The sequence below is a fragment of the Gorilla gorilla genome, chromosome 11 (genome assembly GCF_029281585.2).
Source record: "Gorilla gorilla gorilla isolate KB3781 chromosome 11, NHGRI_mGorGor1-v2.1_pri, whole genome shotgun sequence".
Taxonomy (NCBI): Eukaryota; Metazoa; Chordata; class Mammalia; order Primates; family Hominidae; genus Gorilla; species Gorilla gorilla.
In genome coordinates, this window is record NC_073235.2 from 103,829,206 (window position 1) to 103,850,222 (window position 21,017).

General features: G+C 41.8%; 1 protein-coding gene across 6 annotated transcripts in view; it reads left to right on the forward strand.

The window, feature by feature from the left end:
• CASP10 (caspase 10) overlaps positions 1 to 9,178 on the forward strand; it is a 38,906-nt gene extending 29,728 nt beyond the window's left edge. For 3 of the 6 annotated variants that reach the window (XR_008677429.2, XR_008677430.2, XR_008677431.2), the window contains 2 exons: positions 4,973 to 5,831; positions 5,965 to 9,178. Coding sequence is in view for 3 of the 6 variants with exons in the window: in XM_019021821.3 (XP_018877366.1) it covers positions 4,973 to 5,120 (148 nt within the window). In the remaining 3 variants the exon portion in view is untranslated. Of the gene's footprint in view, positions 1 to 4,972 lie in introns of all 6 variants that reach the window. The other 3 variants (XM_019021821.3, XM_063695087.1, XM_055379389.2) reach the window with 1 other exon arrangement.
• The last annotated feature ends 11,839 nt before the right edge of the window (positions 9,179 to 21,017 follow it).

The following is a 21,017-nucleotide window of genomic DNA, read 5'->3' on the forward strand; positions in this document are numbered from 1 at the left end:
ATCAGCCAATTAGTAGAAAAGATATAATTCCTACACCCTCTCATCTGATAAAAAGTTGGAAAAGGTTGTTGGCGGTAACTGGAATTAATATCGTGGTGAGGAAAATAAGTAGGTATTTGAAAAACTGATTAATGTTCAGATCTGCCTTCATATATCATATTGAGAATTCTATAATAGATCAAGTGATAAATAGTGCTACTGGAATAAACATTATGGAGAATTAGTCTAGTTTGAAGCTTAATGAGAGTTTTAGGGTTTGGATCGTTATTCAATATCAGTTTGAGATGATGGTTTCTTGGTCTGTACACATAAATGTTGTGGGAATGAGGCTAATGGTGAAAGTGCATGCGACAGCTATTTTTACGTAGTATGGATATGAGTTCTTTTTGTGAGGGTTGATAAAGGTAATAATAATTGGTAAGGTTAAGGAGATTAAGGTTATTATAGTAATGGAAAAATACATGATTATTACTTTTATTTGGAGTTGCACCAATATTTTTGGTTCCTAAGACCAATGGATAACTCTCATCCTCTAAAAGTTGAGAAAACTATGTTGTTAGGCATGGAGGCATGAGTTAGCAGTTCTTGCAAACTTTATCGGTAAATAAGAAGTTGCGGACTTCTATTATTAGACCCACAATCTAACATTTTGATTAAACTATATTTACAAGGTATAAGTCCTATAATAATTTTAGGATTTAGAGATAGTAAGAGAATTGGTGAAAGGTGTATAAGTATTAGTATGTTTTCTCATGTAAAGGAAGGTTTAATGCTGTTAACATAGTATGTTAGTGTTCCTTGTTGTGTTGTGACAAGTATATAGAGGGAATAAAGGGCTGTGATTAATATATTAAGTCCTATAAGCATGATGGTAGTGTTTGATCAGGAGAATGAAGCCGTTGTTACAAGTTCTCCTACTAGATTAATAGTGGGGGGTAGGGCAAGGTTGGTGAGATTTGCTGTAAGTCATCAAAAGGTTACTAGTGGAAGTAATGTTTGACGTCCTCGAGAGAGGAATATGATTCAGCTGTGGATTCACTTGTAGTTTGAATTTGCTAGGCAGAATAGTAGGGACGAAGTAAGTCCATGGGGAATTATGAGGATAATCGCACTGGTAAAAAAACTTCAGGGGGTTTGAATGAGGATAGCCACAATAACAAGTACTATGTGGCTTACGGAGGAATATGCAATAAGTGACTTTAGATCAGTTTGTCGTAGACAGATGGAGCTTGTCATAATATGCCTCATAAGGATAATATCAGGAAAGGATAGACTATATGTTCTGTCAGAGGGCTGAGGATGAGGGTAAGTCGCATTTTGTGTAGCCGCCCAATTTTAGGAGCACTGCTGCAAGTACTATTGAGCCAGCCTTAGGTGCTTATACATGGGCTTTGGGAAGTCGTAGGTGAAGTCGGTATAGGGGTATTTTTACTATGAAGGCCATTATACATGCCAATCACATGAGATTGTTGGATCAGGAGATTGGTAGTTCTTGATATTAAATGTTATTATTATCATGCTCAGTGAGCCTAGGATATTTTGGGCATAAATAAGTGTAATAAGTAGGGGGAGGGATCCCACTAGTGTGTAAAATAAGAGATATGTACCTCCATTGAGGTGTTCTGGTTGGTTACCCCATCGGGTGATAATAATTAAGATAGGGATAAGTGTAGCTTCAAAGATAATATAAAATATAATTAGTTCTGTGGCTGTAAATGCTATGATTAGAAAAATTTGTAGGGAAATTAATATGGAAATACAGAGTTTTTTCCATAGGGGTGATTCATTGGAGAGGTGGTACTGGCTTGCTATAGTTACAAGAGGTAGTAGTCAGGCTGTTAAGATTAGAAGGGGTGATGTTAGCGGATCAGAGGAGAAAGTTAATGAGAAGTTGAATAGATTGTCGTTGAATTAGTTAAAGAATAATAGGGCAATGAAGCTGGTGATTAGGCTGTGGGTAGGTAGCCATATTGATTCAAATTATATAATTTTTAGAGAGTCATGTTATTGGTAGTAGTATAATTGTAGGAATAGTTATTTTTAGCATTGAAGTAAATTTAGGTTATGTACGTAGTCTAAGCCATATGTGTTGGAAATTGAAAGTAGCAAAGCAAGGCCTACCCTGGCTTTGCAGGCAGCAAATACTGGTAGAGTAATGGGTATTACATTTGCTAGGGTGAAGTGTATATTTAAAGCTATAAGGGTATTTACTATGAATAATGATAATATTATTCCTTCTAGGCATAGGAGGGATGATATTAGGTGGGACCGATAGATTAATACCCCCAGAAGTGATATGATAAATGCTAATATGATACTTATGTAAATAGAGGGCATTTGGTAAGTATGTTCTATCATAATCTAATGAAGTCATTTATTTTGTCTTAAACTACTTATTTTTTTCTTATACCTGTGGACCATTTGTATGTCTTCTTTTGAGAAATGTCTATTAAAGTCTTTTGCCCATTTTTAAATGGGGTTATTTGTTTTTTTGCTGTTGAGTTATTTAAGTTCCTTATGTATTCTAGATATTAACTCCTTGTGAGATGTATAATTTGCAAATTTTTTTCCTATTTTGTAGGTTGTCTCTTCACTTGGTTTTTTTTGTTTTTTGTTTTTTTTTGCCGTGCAAAAGGGTTTTAATTTGATGTAATCTCATTTGTCTATTTTTGCTTTTGTTGTCTGTGCTTTTGAAGTCTTATTTTAAAAATCCTTGCCCAACCCAATGTCATGATATGTTTGCCCTGTTTTCTTGCAGCAGCTTCATAGTTTCAGGTTTTACATTTAAGTCTTACACATTTTGAGTCGGTTTTTGTTTATGGTGAGAGGTAAGTGGTTAGTCTCATTTTTCTGCGTATGGATATCCAATTTTCCCAGCACCGTTTTTTGAAGAGATTTTCTTTTACCTATTGTGTGTTCTGGGCACCTTTGTCAAAAATCAGTTGGCTGTAGGTGTGTGAATTTATTTCTGGGCTCTATATTCTGTTCTATTGATCTGTGTGTCTGTTTTTATACCAGTACCATGCTGTTTTGGTAACTCTAGATTTGTAGTATATTTTGAAGTCAGGTGGTGGGATGCCTCCAGTTTTGTTCTTTTTGCTCAGCATTGCTTTCACTATTTGGGGTCTTTTGTGGTTCCATATACATTTTAGGGTTTTTTTCCCTATTTATGTGAAGAATGTAATTTTTTTGTTTGTTTTTGTTTTGTTTCGTTTTAGAGATGGGGTCTTGTTATGTTGTCCAGGCTAGACTTGAACTCCTGGGCTCAAGCAATCCTCCCACCTCAGACTTCTGAGTAGCTAGGACTACAGGCATTTGCCACTGCACTTGGCTTGTCACTGGTATTTTGATAGGGACTGCATTAAATCTGTAGGGCACCTTGGGTAGTATGGTCATTTTAACAAGATTAATTCTTCTAACCCATGAACACGAGATATCTTTCCATTTATTTGTGTCCTCTTCACTTTCTTTCATCAATGTTTTATAGTTTTCAGTGTTTAATATTTAAATTAATAATATTTTAATTGTTTAATATTTATTTAATAATTTTATTATTCAATTATTATTTAATATTAATTTAAATAATGTTTAAATTAATAAGAAAAAATTAGCCAGGTGTGGTGGCATGCACCTGTAGTCCTAGCTATTAGGGAGTCTGAAGTGGGAGGATTGCTTAAGCCCAGAAGTTTGAGGCTGTAGTGAACTACAATTGCATTACCGCATTCTAGCCTGGGCAACAGAGCGAGATCCTGTCTCTAACAAAAAGAGGCAATTTCAGGAAGTGATCCCTGCCATGAACAAATCAAAACAGGATAATGGTAGTTTCTTGGTGGAGGTAATATTTCAGGTGAGACTAAATGATAAGAAGGAAACAGACACAGGACGATTTAGGAATAGAGAGCAGGTGCAAAGCAAGATGCAGGGATTGAGAGCAGGTAAGGGCCTGCATCCCTTCCCTGAAAAATAGTGATAGTTAAGGATGAGGGGATGAGAGTAGTCATACTAATACTAAAAATGATGGTCAGCAGAACAGTGTAGCCAGTGTTCTAAGTGCTTGACCCAGTATACATCCTTTAATGCTCTCGGCAACCCCTAAGATGGGGACTGTTATGATTCCTATTTTAGAGCTGGGAAAACCGAGGCATGGAGCAGTGAGTAACCAGCCTAAGAGCACACAATGAATGAATGATGGAGCCACAATTTAAAATTGAATGTGTTTTCAGAACCTGTGCTTGCTTCCAGTGATATGTATTGCCCACCCTGAGAACGTTCTGCTAAATGCTATATGTCCTGCAAGCCCAGGCTCAAATGCTACCATCTGCATGAAGCCTTCTCTCTCCCCCCAACCAGAAATGCATTTTCCTCTGAACTTGCAGTGGAACCTTGACCTTTCATTTGGTGTTGACCACATTCTGCCTTGTGTTATGAATATTGTGTATATACCATCCTCGGTAAATGTTTCATATCTGCATTCTAAGTGGTTAACTTCAGGAATTGTGTCATGTTTATCTTTGTATCTCTCCCAAGACTACAGATAGAGAGGGCATTGTTGGTATCTGTGGCATCTGCTGCATATTTGTTGATCTAAGACCTGGTACATGGTACCTGGTGTCTTTTCTAAGACCTGGTATGTGGTTTCTACCTCCTGACTGAAAAAAGTTTCTCCTCTGGGCCAGGCACAGTGGCTCATGCCTGTAATCCCAGCACTTTGGGAGGCCGAGGTGTGTTGATCACCTGAGGTCAGGGGTTCGAGACCAGCCTGGGCAAGCAATATGGTGAAACCCCATCTTTACTAATTAGCCGATTGTGGTGACAGGCGCCTGTAATCCCAGCTACTCGGGAGGCTGAGGCATGAGAATCACTTGAATCCAGGAGGTGGAGGCTGCAGCGAGCTGAGATCACACCACTGCACTCCAGCCTGGGCAACAGTGAGACTCCGTAAAAAAAAATTTTGTTTTCTTCTTTGTTGCAGACATGAAGACATCTTATCCATCCTCACTGCTGTCAACGATGATGTGAGTCGAAGAGTGGACAAACAGGGAACAAAGAAACAGATGCCCCAGCCTGCTTTCACACTAAGGAAAAAACTAGTATTCCCTGTGCCCCTGGATGCACTTTGATTATAGCAGAGAGTTTTTGTTGGTTCTTAGACCTCAAACGAATCATTGGCTATAACCTCCAGCCTCCTGCCCAGCACAGGAATCGGTGGTCACCACCTGTCATTCTAGAAACAGGAAACACCGTGTTTTCCGACACAGTCAATTCTGATTTTCTTTTTCTTTTGACAAGTCTAAATGTTAGAAAACTTTCTTTTTTTTGGAGATAGTCTCATTCTGTCACCCAGACTGGAGTGCAGGGGGGCAATCACGGCTCACTGTAGTCTCGACCTCCCAGGCTCAAGCTATCCTCCCACCTCAGCTTCCCAGGTAGCTGGGACCACAGGTGTGTACCACCATGCCCGGATTTTTTTTATTCTTTATTTTTTGTAGAGATGGAGGGATCTCACTTTGTTGCACAGGCTGGTTTCAAACTCCTAGGCCCAAGTGATCCTCCCACCTCTGTCCCCAAAATACTGGGATTATAGGCACGAGCCACCACACCTGGCCAGAAAACTTTCATTATTGAAGACTTGGATTGTAGCCTTGGTTTTGGATGTCTACTCTGAAGACAGAGTAATTGGCTTTGGTTTGTGCAGGTACTTTTTCTTTGAGACAGAGTCGCTCCGTCACCTGGGCTGGAGTGCAGTGGTGGGATCACTGTTCACTGCAGCCTTGACCTCCCAGGTTCAAGCGATCCTCCCACCTCAGCCTCCCAAGTAGCTGAGACTACAGGTGTGTGTCCATGCACAGCTAACTTTTTATTTTTTTGTGGAGATGGGGTTTCACTATGTTGCCTAAGCTGGTCTCAAACTCCTGGGCTCAAGCGATCCTCCCACCTCAGCCTCCCAAGTAGCTGAGACTACAGGTGTGTGTCCATGCACAGCTAACTTTTTATTTTTTTGTGGAGATGGGGTTTCACTATGTTGCCTAAGCTGGTCTCAAACTCCTGGGCTCAAGCAATCCTCCCACCTCAGCTTCTCAAAGTTCTGGGACTACAGGCATGAAATACTGTGCCTGGCCTGGGGACCAGGTGCATTTTAAGGTTCCTTGGTGTTCAAAAACCACGTTCTTAGCCTAGATTGAGCCTAGATTGCCTCTCTAGACAACTACCCCTTAGTTATAATTCTGTGTCCCCTCTGCATGCCCTTGAACATTGGACAATGAGGTCACAGTCCACCCACCCTCTCTCTGATCTCCCCCTTCCTAAGACTTCTCTTCTGCACATCTAGTGAGGTGAAAATTTGGTCTATGCCAGGCCCATTTCCTGCTTTTGTGTAAGGAAGGTGCTCACATAGGAAGTTTTTATTTGGTTAGAGACAGGTTTCCCTGTAGGAAGATGATGGCTCATTTACGCTCAGCTGCTCTGCAAGCAGAAACTTTACAACCCGATGTCATATTCCATTTTGGACTGGGTGCGGTGACTCATGCCTGTAATCCCAGTACTTTGGGGAGCCAAGGCAGGCAGATCACTTGAGGTCAGGAGTTCGAGACCAGCCTGGCCAATACGGCAAAACTGCTTCATTACTAAAAACACAAAAATTAGCCAGGTGTGGTGGCGAGCGCCTGTAATCCCAGCTACTCGGGAGGCTGAGACAGGAGAATCTCTTGAATCCAGGAGGCAGAGGCTGTGGTGAGCCAAGATCACACAACTGCACTCCAGCTTGGGCAACAGGGCGAGACCTTGTTTAAAAAAAAAAAATTCAATATTGGGGTTGGAACATTTCAGGTGCCATTGACAGAACACCCAATTCAAATTGACTGAAGCAAAGATGGGAATTTATTGCCTCTTTCACATTGAAACCCAGGAGTGGATAGCACTGGCTTCAGGCAAAGCTTGAATCAGGACTCAATCTACAGGCCAGCACCTTTCTCTTGGCCGGATGTCCTCAGGGCTGGCAGATGCAGTAGACTGCAGTGGACAGTCCCCACCTTGTTACTGCTACTACGCTTTGCTCCTCTGGCCCAAGGGATGAGGAGAGAGGCTGTGTCAGAGACTGAAGCTGTTCTCAGGATCACTGGGCTCTTCTTGGCAGAGGGGATGTCTGGCTTGCCTGAAGGGAGTGGCTCTGTAAGGACGCCTTGATGCTTTCTTCATTAAGATTTTGAGCATTTTTACGTACTTGAGCTTTTTTTTTTCAATATCTAGAGGAACTTTTTCTCTGTTAATTCCTGGAACTGTATTTTGAATCCTTAAAGGTGAGCCCTCATAGGGAGATCCAAAGTCCTGTGGTTAACGCCTTCATTTATAGATGAGGCAGCTGAGTCCTGGGGATGTAAACAACCTGCTCACAGTCCTCATTTACTGGATTTGACTTCAGCCAGGTGAACTGGAATGCCTTGGGGCGTGGAAGGGCATTAGGAGTGTTTCATTTGATATGTGAATGCTCATAAAAAAATGTCAAGGAATGAAGAACAACAACTCTCAGTGGTGCCTGCATTTATAATTATTTATGTGAAAGTCAAATTCATGTACAGTAAATTTGTTATAAGAATATTCACAAGAACACTGTTCTGATGTCTCTGATTGTCACATGGATTTGAATGTAGCTTGACAGAGGGAATGTCTAATCTATATTGACAGGGCAGGAACACCGTCATCTTGGACAAACACCGCCACTTTAAGTTCCAGTTCCCTTTCTAGCCTCACGCATTTCAAGGAAATCACTTCTTTTCTAACAGCGAGCAGCCAGAAGGAGAAGAGAGTAAAATACAGATAAGACAGCTCTGGCATAGAGGGAGGTGGGGGGGTGGGGGAAGTCTCTTGGGTAACTGCCAAACTTTGCCTTCATACAATGGGTTCCAGTAAAACAATGGGCCTTAATAAGCACATTCCTTTCCCTTCAGGTGCACTAAGATGGGGAAGCTAAAAGCAGACTGGAGGGGGGCGGGGTATACCTACAGCTGCAGAAATATTGTATGGGAACAGACACACAACTCTCCCTCCCAGATAAGCACAGCAAAGAGACATAGAAGCAATCCAAGCCTCTGATAAACTCTCCCACCCTAAATCCTTAAAAACTCTTAGTCTGTAAGTGAGTGGGCTCTGACCTAACTCAGCCAGAAGCCCCTTTCAAATTTGTTTTCTCTAAAATAAACCTGTCCTTGGCTGTCAAGCCACCTTTCATGTTTCTTTCCTCTTTCTTTAATTCTTACACATGTGTCAGGATGATCTCCCAAAACCATGTTCATAACAATCAGGGCCAAAAGCTAGTGGTCACAGTCCTTGTCCAGTTGGCAGAACTGACATGTGAAGGCAAGTGAAGGATGGTGAGATACTGAGGAAAGAGCAAAGGATCTGGAGATCAAAGCTCTGCATTTCCATTTTGTCCTGATTCCTTTGCTCAGAGACACTAACTAAATCAAGCTAGCTTTTTTCAGCCTTGTCTGTAAAGTAGAGAAAACATTAGCTGTTGGGAAGACGAAAAAGAATGTATCCTATGTGTGCATCTATTTAAATCTAACTGTGCTGAGGTGCACATAAATGCCTTTAGGTGGTAGAGTCTTCCGGTTGTAACTGCAACAGAAATAGCAGGACTTAAGTTCCTTTGTGTGTAATTCCAGCCGACTTTATTAGCGGCAACTCAGCACTAGCATTACCCCTGACATACTCTGAGTAAGATCTAATTCTTCCCTCACTGGTTCGTGATGTCTACCGCAGCAGAAGGCCAGCTCTTGGCTCTGAGTTCAGTTGGACAAAATGCTGTTGATAAAACCTCCTGTCAGGCCTCTGAGCCCAGGTTAAGCCACCATATCCCTTGTGACCTGCACATATATATCCAGATGGCCTGAAGTAACTGAAGAATCACAAAAGAAGTGAAAATGGCCTGTTCCTGCCTTAACTGATGACATTACCTTGTGAAATTCCTTCTCCTGGCTCATCCTGGCTCAAAAGCTCCCCCACTGAGCACCTTGTGACCCCCATCCCTGCCAGCCAGAGAACAACCCCCTTTGACTGTAATTTTCCACTACCTACCCAAATCCTATAAAACGGCCCCACCCCTATCTCCCTTCACTGACTTTCTTTTCGGACTCAGCCCACCTGCACCCAGGTGATTAAAAAGCTTTATTGCTCACACAAAGCCTGTTTGGTGGTCTCTTCACACGGACGCGAGTGAAACCTCCTTCATCAGGAGCATTTGGGGTTTGATGTTTAAGTTTTGGGCCTCTGGTGTATTTCATATTTCTGTTTTGCTAGAACTTAGTGCTTGTGCAAGGTTAAATTCTAGAATCAGGAAACGTTGTTTTTAGGGGCCTTCAGCAAGCGCTTCGGAGGTCCCTGGACGTTCACAGCTGTGAGTCGTGGATCTACCCAGACACCAGAACATAGTCATCCTTGGCTCATTCCTCCTCCGTAGGAGGGGTACACAGTTGGTAGAGTGTGCCCTCCAAGATTTCGTGAAACATTAGGCTTGTCTGTATTTGTGTGTGCATGTCTGCGTGAATTTTGAGTTCAGGAATAACAAGTGATTTGATCACAGCTATTTGACAGTGGTGATAGTCATTGTATGCCAAGATGTTTATGAGGGGAATAGGTAGATTGAGTGAGGTTCGTGTATATTTTGCCTAGTTGTACTCACCTACAAGAGCTGTAATTAAATGTTTCTCTCTTTCCCCTTCCTCTCTTTTATTCATTCATTTTTTTTTTTTTTTTTTTGACAAAGTCTCGCTCTCTCACCCAGGCTAGAGTGTAGTGGTGTGATCTTGGCTCACTGCAACCTTCGTCTCCTGGGTTCAAGCGATTCTCCTGCCTCCACCTCCTGAGTAGCTGGGATTACAGGTGTGCACCACCATGCCTGGCTAATTTTCATACTTCTAGTAGAAACAGGGTTTTCCCATGTTGGCCAGGCTGGTCTCGAACTCCTGACCTCAAGTGATCTGCCCACTTTGGCCTCCCAATGGAGTGAACCATTGTGTCTGGCCTCATTCATTCTTTCTTTCATAAAAGTTTGGATACTGCCAAACAAAATTAAAGACATGAAGACATTTGATAAATTGTTATTACAAATGTGACAGTTATTTAACTACTGGTGTTTATTTTTATTAGAGCCATAGCACCTACTGGCCTCTGCTTCAGGGATTCACAATGGTGGTGGGCAGGTTGGATATCATGGGGCTTACCCTTAGCAATGCATTCTATTCCACCTATGCCCAGGCGGTGTTAAACATATAAGCATCTGGTACGCTGTGGTACCGACCCAGTGACTGGTATAACACAATGGTTAAGGTTGCCAAATAGCAACACTTAATCAATAATGATCAAATCTCCACGGAGGTAAACTAAACTAGAAGTTTACCTCATACAGGTAATTTTTGTGCCATATGTGATTCACAGAACCTTCCAGATCTGATGCTTTTTGAGTGATCTGGTCAATTTGTTCTCAACCTGGAATTCTTGGGCCCTTAGGTGTTTGTAAATTTGTTCTCAGAGACTCTGAGCTCTCCACCTTCATTTTTAAGTGCTTTAATTCTTTTTGGTGATAATCTTTAAAACTTCACAGAGGTGTGTCCTGGCTCTTTGGGGCGACTGCTTCATATTTGAGTACTGCCACACGATGACAGCTCATGTTCTGGGGCCTGCCTACAGAAAGGGATGAACTTTACCTTGGACTTTTTAATGTAGTGTGGATGGGCGTCTGTAGCTGGAGGTCTTCAGGTGCCAGTGGTTAATCTGTTTGAAGCTTGCTTCACTCCAACCTCTCATTCCATAACAGACTCCTCCTCCACCGTCCCTCACCTCTGCTGAACCCTTCTAGCAGAGGGAACTCACCACAAGTGGGGGATGGATTTCGGAGCTTGAAAGTACCCCAATGACCCTGCAGTCCAGCCCTCAGAATGCTAAGTGACTTACTGAAGCCTCAAAGCCATTTCTGGAGGATTTGCAATTCTTTGTATCTCTGGATTTGCTGCCCTGTCCCTCCAAGCCACCTGGTTTCACTTTTGGACAGCTTTAAGTGTTCTCTTCTCTGTTCTCTGTTTCTGCCTTCTTAGAAACTATTTAAAACCACTCATTTTCATTCTAAACTCCGGAGCCATACCAAACAACTGTAACTGTCCTTTGGTGAGATTTGCGTTGTATATGACAAATCTTTTAACTTTTTTCTGTTAGGGTTTCAGTTTCGTTGGAAGTCTGCAGTTTGCTCTTAAGGATGTGACAAGAATGTAACAACACATTTGTATCTTTGAATTTTGAATAGGAACCAAATTTTAAAATTTAGTTTAGTTTTGTTTTGTTTGAGACGCGTCTCACTGTGTCACCCAGGCTGGAGTACAGTGACATCATCTTGGCTAACTGCAGCCTCTGCCCCCTGTGCTCAAGTGATCCTCCCACCTGAACCTCCTGAGTGGCAGCTGGGGCTACAGGCAGGTGTTTTTTAAAAATGGAACTCTTTTTTTTTTTTTTTTTTTTTTTGAGACGGAGTCTCGCTCTGTTGCCCAGGCTGGAGTGCAGTGGCTCGATCTTGGCTCACTGCAAGCTCTGCCTCCCAGGTTCATGCCATTCTCCTGCCTCAGCCTCCCGAGTAGCTGGGACTGTGGGCGCCCGCTACCACGCCCGGCTAATTTTTTATATTTTTAGTAGAGACAGGGTTTCACCATGTTAGCCAGGATGGTCTCAATCTCCTGACCTCGTGATCCGCCCGCCTTGGCCTTCCAAAGTGCTGGGATTACAAGCGTGAGCCACTGTGCCTGGCCAAAAAAAAATGGAACTCTTAATACATTAAAAAAAAATGAAATCCCTTTAAAAAAGCACTAGAGGAAATTCTGTGTTTAAAGATTTACTTATTTGGCAATGCAAACAACTGTTTATTTCCTAACATAACTTTTGCAAATCTGAATTTTTATGAAAAGATTTTTAAATTAAAATTTTTTAATTGTACTAATTTTTACTTTTTAAGTAATTTTGAGTAGGTAATATTTTTATAAAGATATTTGTATGGTTTGAAGATAAGAAAATTAAAGGTATTCAAGAAGAGTTTTGCCCCCAATTCTGTCCGCTGTATACCCAGTCCTCCCCACTTCTGCATACATATTTCAGATAGGTATTTCTTGGAAGAAAGAACATATGCTGTGAAACTTACATGTCTCATTAGGTCTCATTTTAAGTGATTCTGTAAAATGCCTGGGAAATACTGGTGAAATTCTAGAATGGAAATAACTTTGTGAGATTTTGAGCTGAGTACTGGTAAATAGTAGAAATGGACTTACTAATAAATAAGGGAATTTTATTTGATAACTTTTTTCTGATTACATAGTAATGTATGTTCATTATGGAATATTTGGGAAATACAAAAACACACAAAGAAAAAAGTATATTTATTTATAATTCTATTTTGCTATGTATTTTCCCATTATTCACTCTGCGTTTGTCACAGATTTTTCCCCACCCTTTTTCAATGAGTGTATCCTCCATGTCCCCCAAATCATGCATCCAGTAAACTTTGTCATTACTACCATCTGTACTTTCACTCACGTTTCAATTCCAAGCATGTCCCTCTCTGACAACCACCTCCCATCATTCCATCTTGCTTCTTCTAGGACCTTCCCTTCAAGGATCTTCAGTGCCACCAGGGCTTCCAGTTAGGTTGACTGACCCTATCTATTGTCTTCCTGATGTCAGCATCGCCCCTCACTCCCTCTTCACTCAGCTTAGAGTCCATGTGTCTTTGTTAAAGTCTCCTGTACCCACCAACACCCTTGCCTTTCCCTCAGTTCCACTGAGGTGGTAGAATCCCGACTCTGCTTAATCCTATAAATCCTTGTCCTCCAAATTTGTACTGGAATTCCAGGATGTGGCTGGGGTAAAAACCTTCCATGTTGCAGACAGGTCTCGTTTCAAACCAATGACCACAAACCTCCAATGGGCTTTCAGGGGTTTCGGCAATGCTGTGACATTTCCCTGGTTATATCACCCTTTTGCACTCTCGGTCTGTTTTACTAATCATCGAATTCTCTATGATCTCAACCTAAAAGGTTAGAGATATTTCCTGAGAAGCCCCACCTTTTCCCTTGATAACCCACTATGGAGCCGTCATTTGTGAATTTAAGAAGAAACACTTGCCTCTTGACTATTTTAAAACATCAAAAACAACATTTAAAAAATGAAGGATGAGGCCAGGGTGTGGTGGCTCGCGCCTGTAATCCCAGAACTTTGGGAGGCCAAGGCAGGCAGATCACCTGAGGTCAGGAGTTCAAGACCAGCCTGGCCAACTTGGTGAAACCTGTCTGTACTAAAAAAAATTAGCTGGGCATGGTGGTGCACACCTGTGATCCTAGCTACATGGGAGGCTGGGGCATGAGAATTGCTTGACTCTGGGAGGTGGAGGTTGCAGTGAGCCAAGATCATGCCACTGCACTCCAGCCTGGGTGATAGAGTGAGACTCTGTCTCAAAACAAAAACAAAAACAAGACCTGAGGGATGAGCCACAAACTGGGAAATGATATCTGCCACGTTGTATAACTGATAAAGGAGAGATACGTACATATACTATATATATAAAATCTTCTATAAATCCATAAAATATTAAACAATCCAACCTAGATGGGCAAAAATATAAACTAATTCAAAGATGAGCAAAAAATATGAACCAGTAATTAAAAGGAAATACCAATGAGCAATAAACATATGAAAACATAACCATTCTCTTTGGTCATCAGAGAATTTGAAAAATACAGCCACAGTGAGATAGCATTTTATGTCCATCATATTATCAACATTTAAAACTCTGTCAGTACCAAGTATGGGTGAAGATACAGAGCAAAGGGAACTCTATTACATGGATCTAGGAAATGTAAATTGACACAATCATTTTAGAGAGCAATTTGCAATATTTATAAATGTTGGAAATTTGCACACAGTAAAATCTAGCAATTCCATTTTTGGATCTATGTCCCAAAATAAACTTAAAAACATTGTTTTGTAGAGACAGGGTCTTGTTATGTTGTGCAGGAAGGTCTTGAACTCCTGGCCTCAAGCAATCTTCCTGCCTCAGCCTCCCAAAGTATTGAAATTATAGGCGTGAGCCACCACGCCTGGCCCCAAAAGAAATCTTGCACAGGTACCAGGAGATAAGGAGGAAGTGTTAGTTTTCTGAGCAGCATTGTTTGTAAAAGCACAAAAAAAAAATAAAAAGAAGCAACACAAACAATCTATATATTCATCAAGAGGAGGATAGATAAATTGTGGTATAGTCATATAAAGGAATACTATCAAGTAGTGAAATAAAATCAATTAGAATTATTAGGCTGAACCATACGAAATTGCCATTCTTCTAGATCAGAAACAACCAAATATTGGCAATTTCATACAGTTTAAATATATGTATCAGTAACATAATGCTGAGCAAATAATATATATAATATGACATGATTTATATAATGTTAAAATACACATGAGTCTTTTATGTTGCTTATAAATTAATATGTATATTGTACAAATATACAGATGCATGGGGGTGATGAGAAGTTTAGAGTAGTAGTTGCCTGGGATGGGATTGGGTCTTGGGGGGACAGGGAGGAACATGCCAATGGGGAGGAATTACAGGGGCTTCAAATGCATCAGTCATGTTTTGTATCTTCAACTGAGTGCTAGATGTGGGGATATTCTCTTTTTTCTTTAATCCTTTTTGCGTCTCAGTGCTGATTCATGGAATTTAGCCACCAGATTGGGTGATTTTTTGGCTTGTTGAATACTTGGCCAGGTTTGCAGGGAAGCTTTGCCCTCTTGGGCAGAGTATGTTTTTCCAATCTAGTACCTGTCTGTTTTTGGTGGTGATTTCTGTGGCTGTAATTAATATGATCAGTGTTGCCAAAGCAAGGATAAGGGGTATTGACTCACTTTTTATTGCCCTGAGCCATCCCTGTTGCAAAATAATGATCTGGATATAATCTCCAGACCAGGAAGCAAGCTGCAGATGGGAAACTCCCTTATGACACTTCTGAAGATCCCAAACAGTTTCTTTTTTTAATGTAATTTGATTTTTTATTTATTTAGTTTTGAGACGGAGTCTCGCTCTGTTGCCCAGGCTGGAGTGCAGTGGCACGATCTCAGCTCACTGCAAGCTCCACCTCCTGGGTTCATGCCATTCTCCTGCCTCAGCCTCCCGAGTAGCTGGGACTACAGGTGCCTGCCACCATGCCCGGCTGTTTTTTTTGTATTTTTAGTAGAGACGGGGTTTCACTGTGTTAGCCAGGATGGTGTTGATCTCCTGACCTTGTGATCCGCCCGTCTCGGTCTCCCAAAGTGCTGGGATTACAGGCGTGAGCCACCGCGCCCGGCACCCAAACCGGTTTCTAACAAATAAGTGTTAAGTCAAGGGGTTCCTCTACAGAATCAGTCATCTTCACCATGACACCCACAACGCCCAAATTGCTGCTGGCATTCCTCCACTCTGAATGCACAATTAGAAGCTCAGCACTCTATTGGATAAGGCTGCTATTTCACCATTTGAAGAACCTTCAAAAAGGTCTTTAGAGGCAGGGCATGGTGGCTCACACCTGTAATCCCAGCACTTTGGAAGGCCAAGGCAGGCATATCACTTGAGGCCAGGAGTATGAGACCAGCCTGGCCAACATGGTGAAACCCTGTCTGTACTAAAAATGCAAAAATTAGCCGGATGTGGTGATGTACACCTGTAGTCCCAGCTACTCAGTAGGCCGAGGCACAAGAATTGCTTGAACCTGAGAGGTGGAGGTTGCAGTAAGCTGAGATCGTGCCAGTGACACTACATTCCAACCTAGGTGACACAGCGAGACTCCCTCTAAAAAAAAAAATTCCTTAGAAACTTCAGAAGGATCCTTCCACTAGGGCAGAAGGGATGAGAGAGTAAGAATCTTCACCCCTACCACTCATGCCTTTCTGAAGGCTCAGTCTGGCCACACTGCAAGGGCACAGTGAGCCAGTTTTGGCCTGGGGCTTCTTGCTGCTGCCAAATTAACAACTCCAGCCCTTGGGTTTAGCCACCTGCTGCTGCTAAAAATGTTGCTGAGAGTGATGGAGAGGTGTTTTAGTTCCCATTTTACAGATCAGAAAATCAAGGCCCAGAGAAACTAAGTAGTCTTGGAGATAGGAGCCACGGCCTCTCCACTTGAGTTACCATCTTGAAACATCAAGGACAAGCCAACTTTATCAACAGTTTCAGGCCTGTGAGAAATGGGCTTGGTTTATCTTGAAGATTGTAAACAAATAAAAAAATAGACTGCTCCATTACTGATGAGAAATATGAGTCATTCTGCCAGGAATTGAAAGTACAGCTGCCCATAAAAAAGCTATGCCGGTGTCCAGCCTCTCCAGGTCCTTGTGTGTGAAAAACCACTCAGTCAAAGTTCCCCTTTTATTTCTCTTTGTGCTCAGTAGGATGTTGAAATTTCTGGAAAAGACAATGGAAATCAGGGGCAGGAAGAGAACAGTGTGGGGTGCTAAACAGACTCAGATCTCAGCAACCTCCCTGCCCATGGCCATCTCTGCGCAGACACCTCGACCACCCATGCACAGGTGGAGCAGCGTTTCCTAGTTCTTTCCAGAGGCTTCCTTCTGCCTGCCTTCCAGCCACATCGCCTGAGATTGACAACGCCCTACAGCAAGACGGAAACCTCCCTTTACAGCACCACCTTGCGATTCTGCAGCCACAAAGTTGAGACTTCTGAACTTGGCACTCTTCTGTTCCCTTACTGTTTCACGTGCACCTGTGTCATCTTTCTTGTTTCATCGTGAACATACTTCTAAAATTCCCATTTTCTTTATTTAGAAATAGAACTACAAGCGGGTGGTTAAACAATTTAAACAAACGGTCCATGGGGAAAAGTGAATTTCACACTGTCCCCCAAACCTTCAGTGCCTTTTATGGAGATAATTATTGTTTCTAATGTTTTGAATATTCTTTCAGAGATATTTTATTCTTATATAAGCATATGTGTATTTGTGTCCTTCCCTCATTTTCCCCCCACAAACACTAGCAGACTGTTTTGCACCTTGGTTAGCTCATTTAACATATCTTGGAGCCAGGTGCGGTGGCTCATGCCTGTAATCCCAGCACTTTGGGAGGCCGAGGTGGGCGGATCACCTGAGGTCGGGAGTTCGAGACCAGCCTGACCAACGTGGAGAAACCCCGTCTCTACTAAAAATACAAAATTAGCCAGGCGTGGTGGCACATGCCTGTAATCTCAGCTACTAGGGAGGCTGAGGCAGGAGAATCGCTTGAACCTGGGAGGCGGAGGTTGTGGTGAGCCGAGATCGCGCCATTGCACTCCAGCCTGGGCAACAGAACATATAGATCTGCTTGATCCTTTTCATGACTGCTACAGCTCCATTGAATGTATGGATCATCAGTGCTCCAACTAGCACCTTAGTGATGGGCATTTAGGGATCACAAACTTCATAAGGGCAGAAACAATATCTTACCCTTCCTCTGTTTCTGATATGGTTTGGATGTGTGTCCCTGCCCAAATCACACGTCAAGGTAATCCCCCATGTCAGAGGTGGGGCCTGGTGGAGGTGATTGGATCATGGGGATGGATCCTTCATGAATGGGTTAGCACCATCCCTTTGGTGCTTGGTTCTTGTGATAGAGCTCTCATGAGATCTGGTTGTTTAAACGTGTGTGGCACCTCCCCACTCTCTTGGTCAAGTTCCTGCCATGTAAGATGCTTGCCCTTGCTTTGCCTTCTGCCATGAATAAAAGCTCTCTGAGGGTTCCCCAGAAGCAGATGCCACTATGCTTCCTGTACAGCCTGTGGAACTGTGAGCCAATTAAACCTCTTTTCCTTATGAATTATCCAGTCTTAGGTATTTCTTTGTAACAGTGTGAGGATGAGCTAATACAGTTTCCTACACTGTAACCTAAGGCAATGCTTTGCACAAAGGGATGAGCCAGATTGCTTAGTAATTAAAATGCAAATACAAACCACAAGCATATCCATTCATGAATTGGGGGACAGCTTTTATTTGATTCTGAGTTCTGATACCTGCTGCTTTGCTTTGTTAAAAATGTGCTAGTTCTCATTCAGCTTCCTATCAGTCATACCACCAACCAACATGTATAACATGTACAATCTGCCAGATCAGGAGGAAACTTATGGATACAAGAAATGTCCCTCCCTCCTAAGAAATGATAATCTGCTTTGGGAGAGAAGGCAGGTACTTTTTGGCAAAAGTGACATAATAAAATAATCAAAAAAAGATGGATCATTTTTTCTTTTTTGAGATGGAGTCTCGCTCTGTCACCCAGGCTGGAGTGCAGTGGCGCAATCTCGGCTCACTGCAACATCCACCTCCCAGGTTCAAGCGATTCTCCTGTCTCAGGCTCCCGAGTAGCTGGGACTACAGGCACCCACCACCACGCCCGGCTAATATTTTGTATTAGTAGAGATGGGGTTTCACTGTGTTAGCCAGGATGGTCTCGATCTCCTGACCTTGTGATCCACCTGCTTCGGCCTCCCAAAGTGCTGGGATTACAAACGTGAGCCACTGCACCAGGCGAAAAGATGGATTTTTTAAAGAAGGTGTTAGGATAATCAGGTCCCCACCTGCAAGAAGGTAAAGTTAGAAGCCCGCCTCAGACCATGCATACCAGCACAAAAATGCCAAATGGCTTAAAAATATAAATGTTAAAACAAGTCTAGAAAGGTATTAAAAGAAAATATAGAAAATACAGCACCAGCAAAAATTTCCCTACACAAGATGTAAAAGCCAGAAGTCATAAAGGAAAAGGTTGATAAATTAGAATAGATAAAAATGTAAAACTTTTGTATAATATAAGACACAAAGAATGAATTTAAAGACATACAATGAAGGTTAGGAAGATGAAGATGTTTTGGAGATGAGTGGTGGTTACACATCAGTATTAATGTACTTAATGTTACTGAACTGTACACTTAAAATGATGAAAATTGTAACTTTTATGTTATGTGTATTTCATCACATAAAAAAAGACATGAAATGAATCGGGGAAAATATTTGCTACATAACTAAGAATGAAGGCCCTTAATAAAATCTGTAAAACTATACACACTTTTAGGAATGAATCAACAAATAATTTCTATGTATTAGAAAAAAGTGACAATCCAACTAAAAAATGAATAAGGGATATAAGCGATGTGTTTCACAGAAAAAATAAAAATTGACAATGAAGTTATGAAAAAATGTTCAATCTCCTTAGTAATTGCACAAAACAAACTTAAACAATGAGACATTACCCCTAAGATTAGTAAATGTTAAAGAAAAATAATAATTGGTGAGGGTGTGGGGAAGTGGGCACTTACACCTACGTTTGGAAATATAAATTGGTGCAACCTTATAGGGAGAGCAATTTCACAACATTTTTCAAAGACTTAAATGCACAACCCTATGGCAGAGCAATTTATACCTCTTCCAGGATTTTTTTTCCTTCAAAAACAGTGATGTGGATGAAAAACACATGTTCACTACTGCACAGGGTATAACAGCTGAAAACTGGAAACGATAATACTCACATTCCCTTCAATAGGGGAATGGTTAAATAAATTTTACAAGCTATTTGATAGATACTAGGCATGAGCTAAAAGTTAGGGTCCAGTTAGAGATGGAAGGCACACCAGTAATTTGAAAGGGAAAATGTAATATGAAGAATTATTAACTAGTAAAAGAAGGCTAACTGCTAAAGGTACAAGAGCACTCAAGCTGTCTGCAGTCAGCAAGCCCCGGCTGGTGAGCAGGAAGCTGCCCGCTGGGAGGCTGCCAAAGTTCCCTGAAGGTGAGCACCACTGGTTCTACAAGCTGCTGGCAGTCATGGCGTTAAGAGCAGGAAGAGAAGCACCAGAACCCGGAAGAGAAATCCAGTCCTCTGCTAGGCCTTGCACCGTCCCTCTGGCGCCCTCTACTGACAAAGCCAGTAAAATTGTGCCGCTGGCAAAGGAGATCTTTTTATGGGATGTAGCTTGGTGTCACCAAGCAGAACAGAGTGGACTTGGAGCTCAGATGCAACACAATGATTGATACTGGCACAGTATACTTACCCTGCTTTTGTAAACAAAATGGTATATGTGATGTCTCTCTTTCTCTCTCTGTATATAAAACAATATTTGTTTCTACTTATTATGTATTTATGTCTTTACTCTGCATGCCAGGAGCTAAGTATTTTGCATGTATTAACTCATGTTGTTCTCATAATAACCTTCACATTCAGGAATCATTATAGCTACTTTATGAATGAGCCGAGGAAGGCACTGAGACGTTAAGTAACTTGCCCAAGGTCACGCAGCTAGTAAGTGGCAGAGCAAGAATTACTATGGCTTTATAAGCCTAGAAAAAAGTCTGAAAGAATCAAAATGTTAACAGCGGGGACCTCAAGGAAGCATTGAAGAGGCCATGGGAGAAGTTTTCACTTTGTAAAAAAATCAGTCCTTCAAATAAATAAATACAGTGAGGCTTCCCCAGAAGCGGATGTCACTATGCTTCCTGTACAGCCTGTGGAACTGTGAGCCAGTTAAACTTCTTTTCTTTATAAATTATCCAGTCTTAGGTATTTCTTTATAACAGTGCTAGGATGAGCTGATACAGTTTCCTACACTGTAACCTAAGGCAATACTTTGCACAAAGGGATGAGCCAGATTGCTTAGTAATTAAAACGCAAATACAAACCACAAGCATATCCATTCATGAATTGGGGGGCTGCTTTGTGTGCATAGATAAGGTATATTTTTTAAAAAAATTATTTTTCCAAGAAGAAAATAAACCAGTTAATAAACGACAACTCACAGTGCCAGGAAGTGAGAAACAAGTGTGTGATAAACGGTGGAGAATGGGAGCACTCTCCGCAGTGGGCGGGAGGAGACGGGGAGGGCGTTCCCTGGGGAGTGGCAGTGGTTGGAGCAAAGGTTTGGAGGAGGTAAGTCATGTGCTCTGAGTTTTTGGTTTCTGTTTCACCTTGTGTCTGAGCTGGTCTGAAG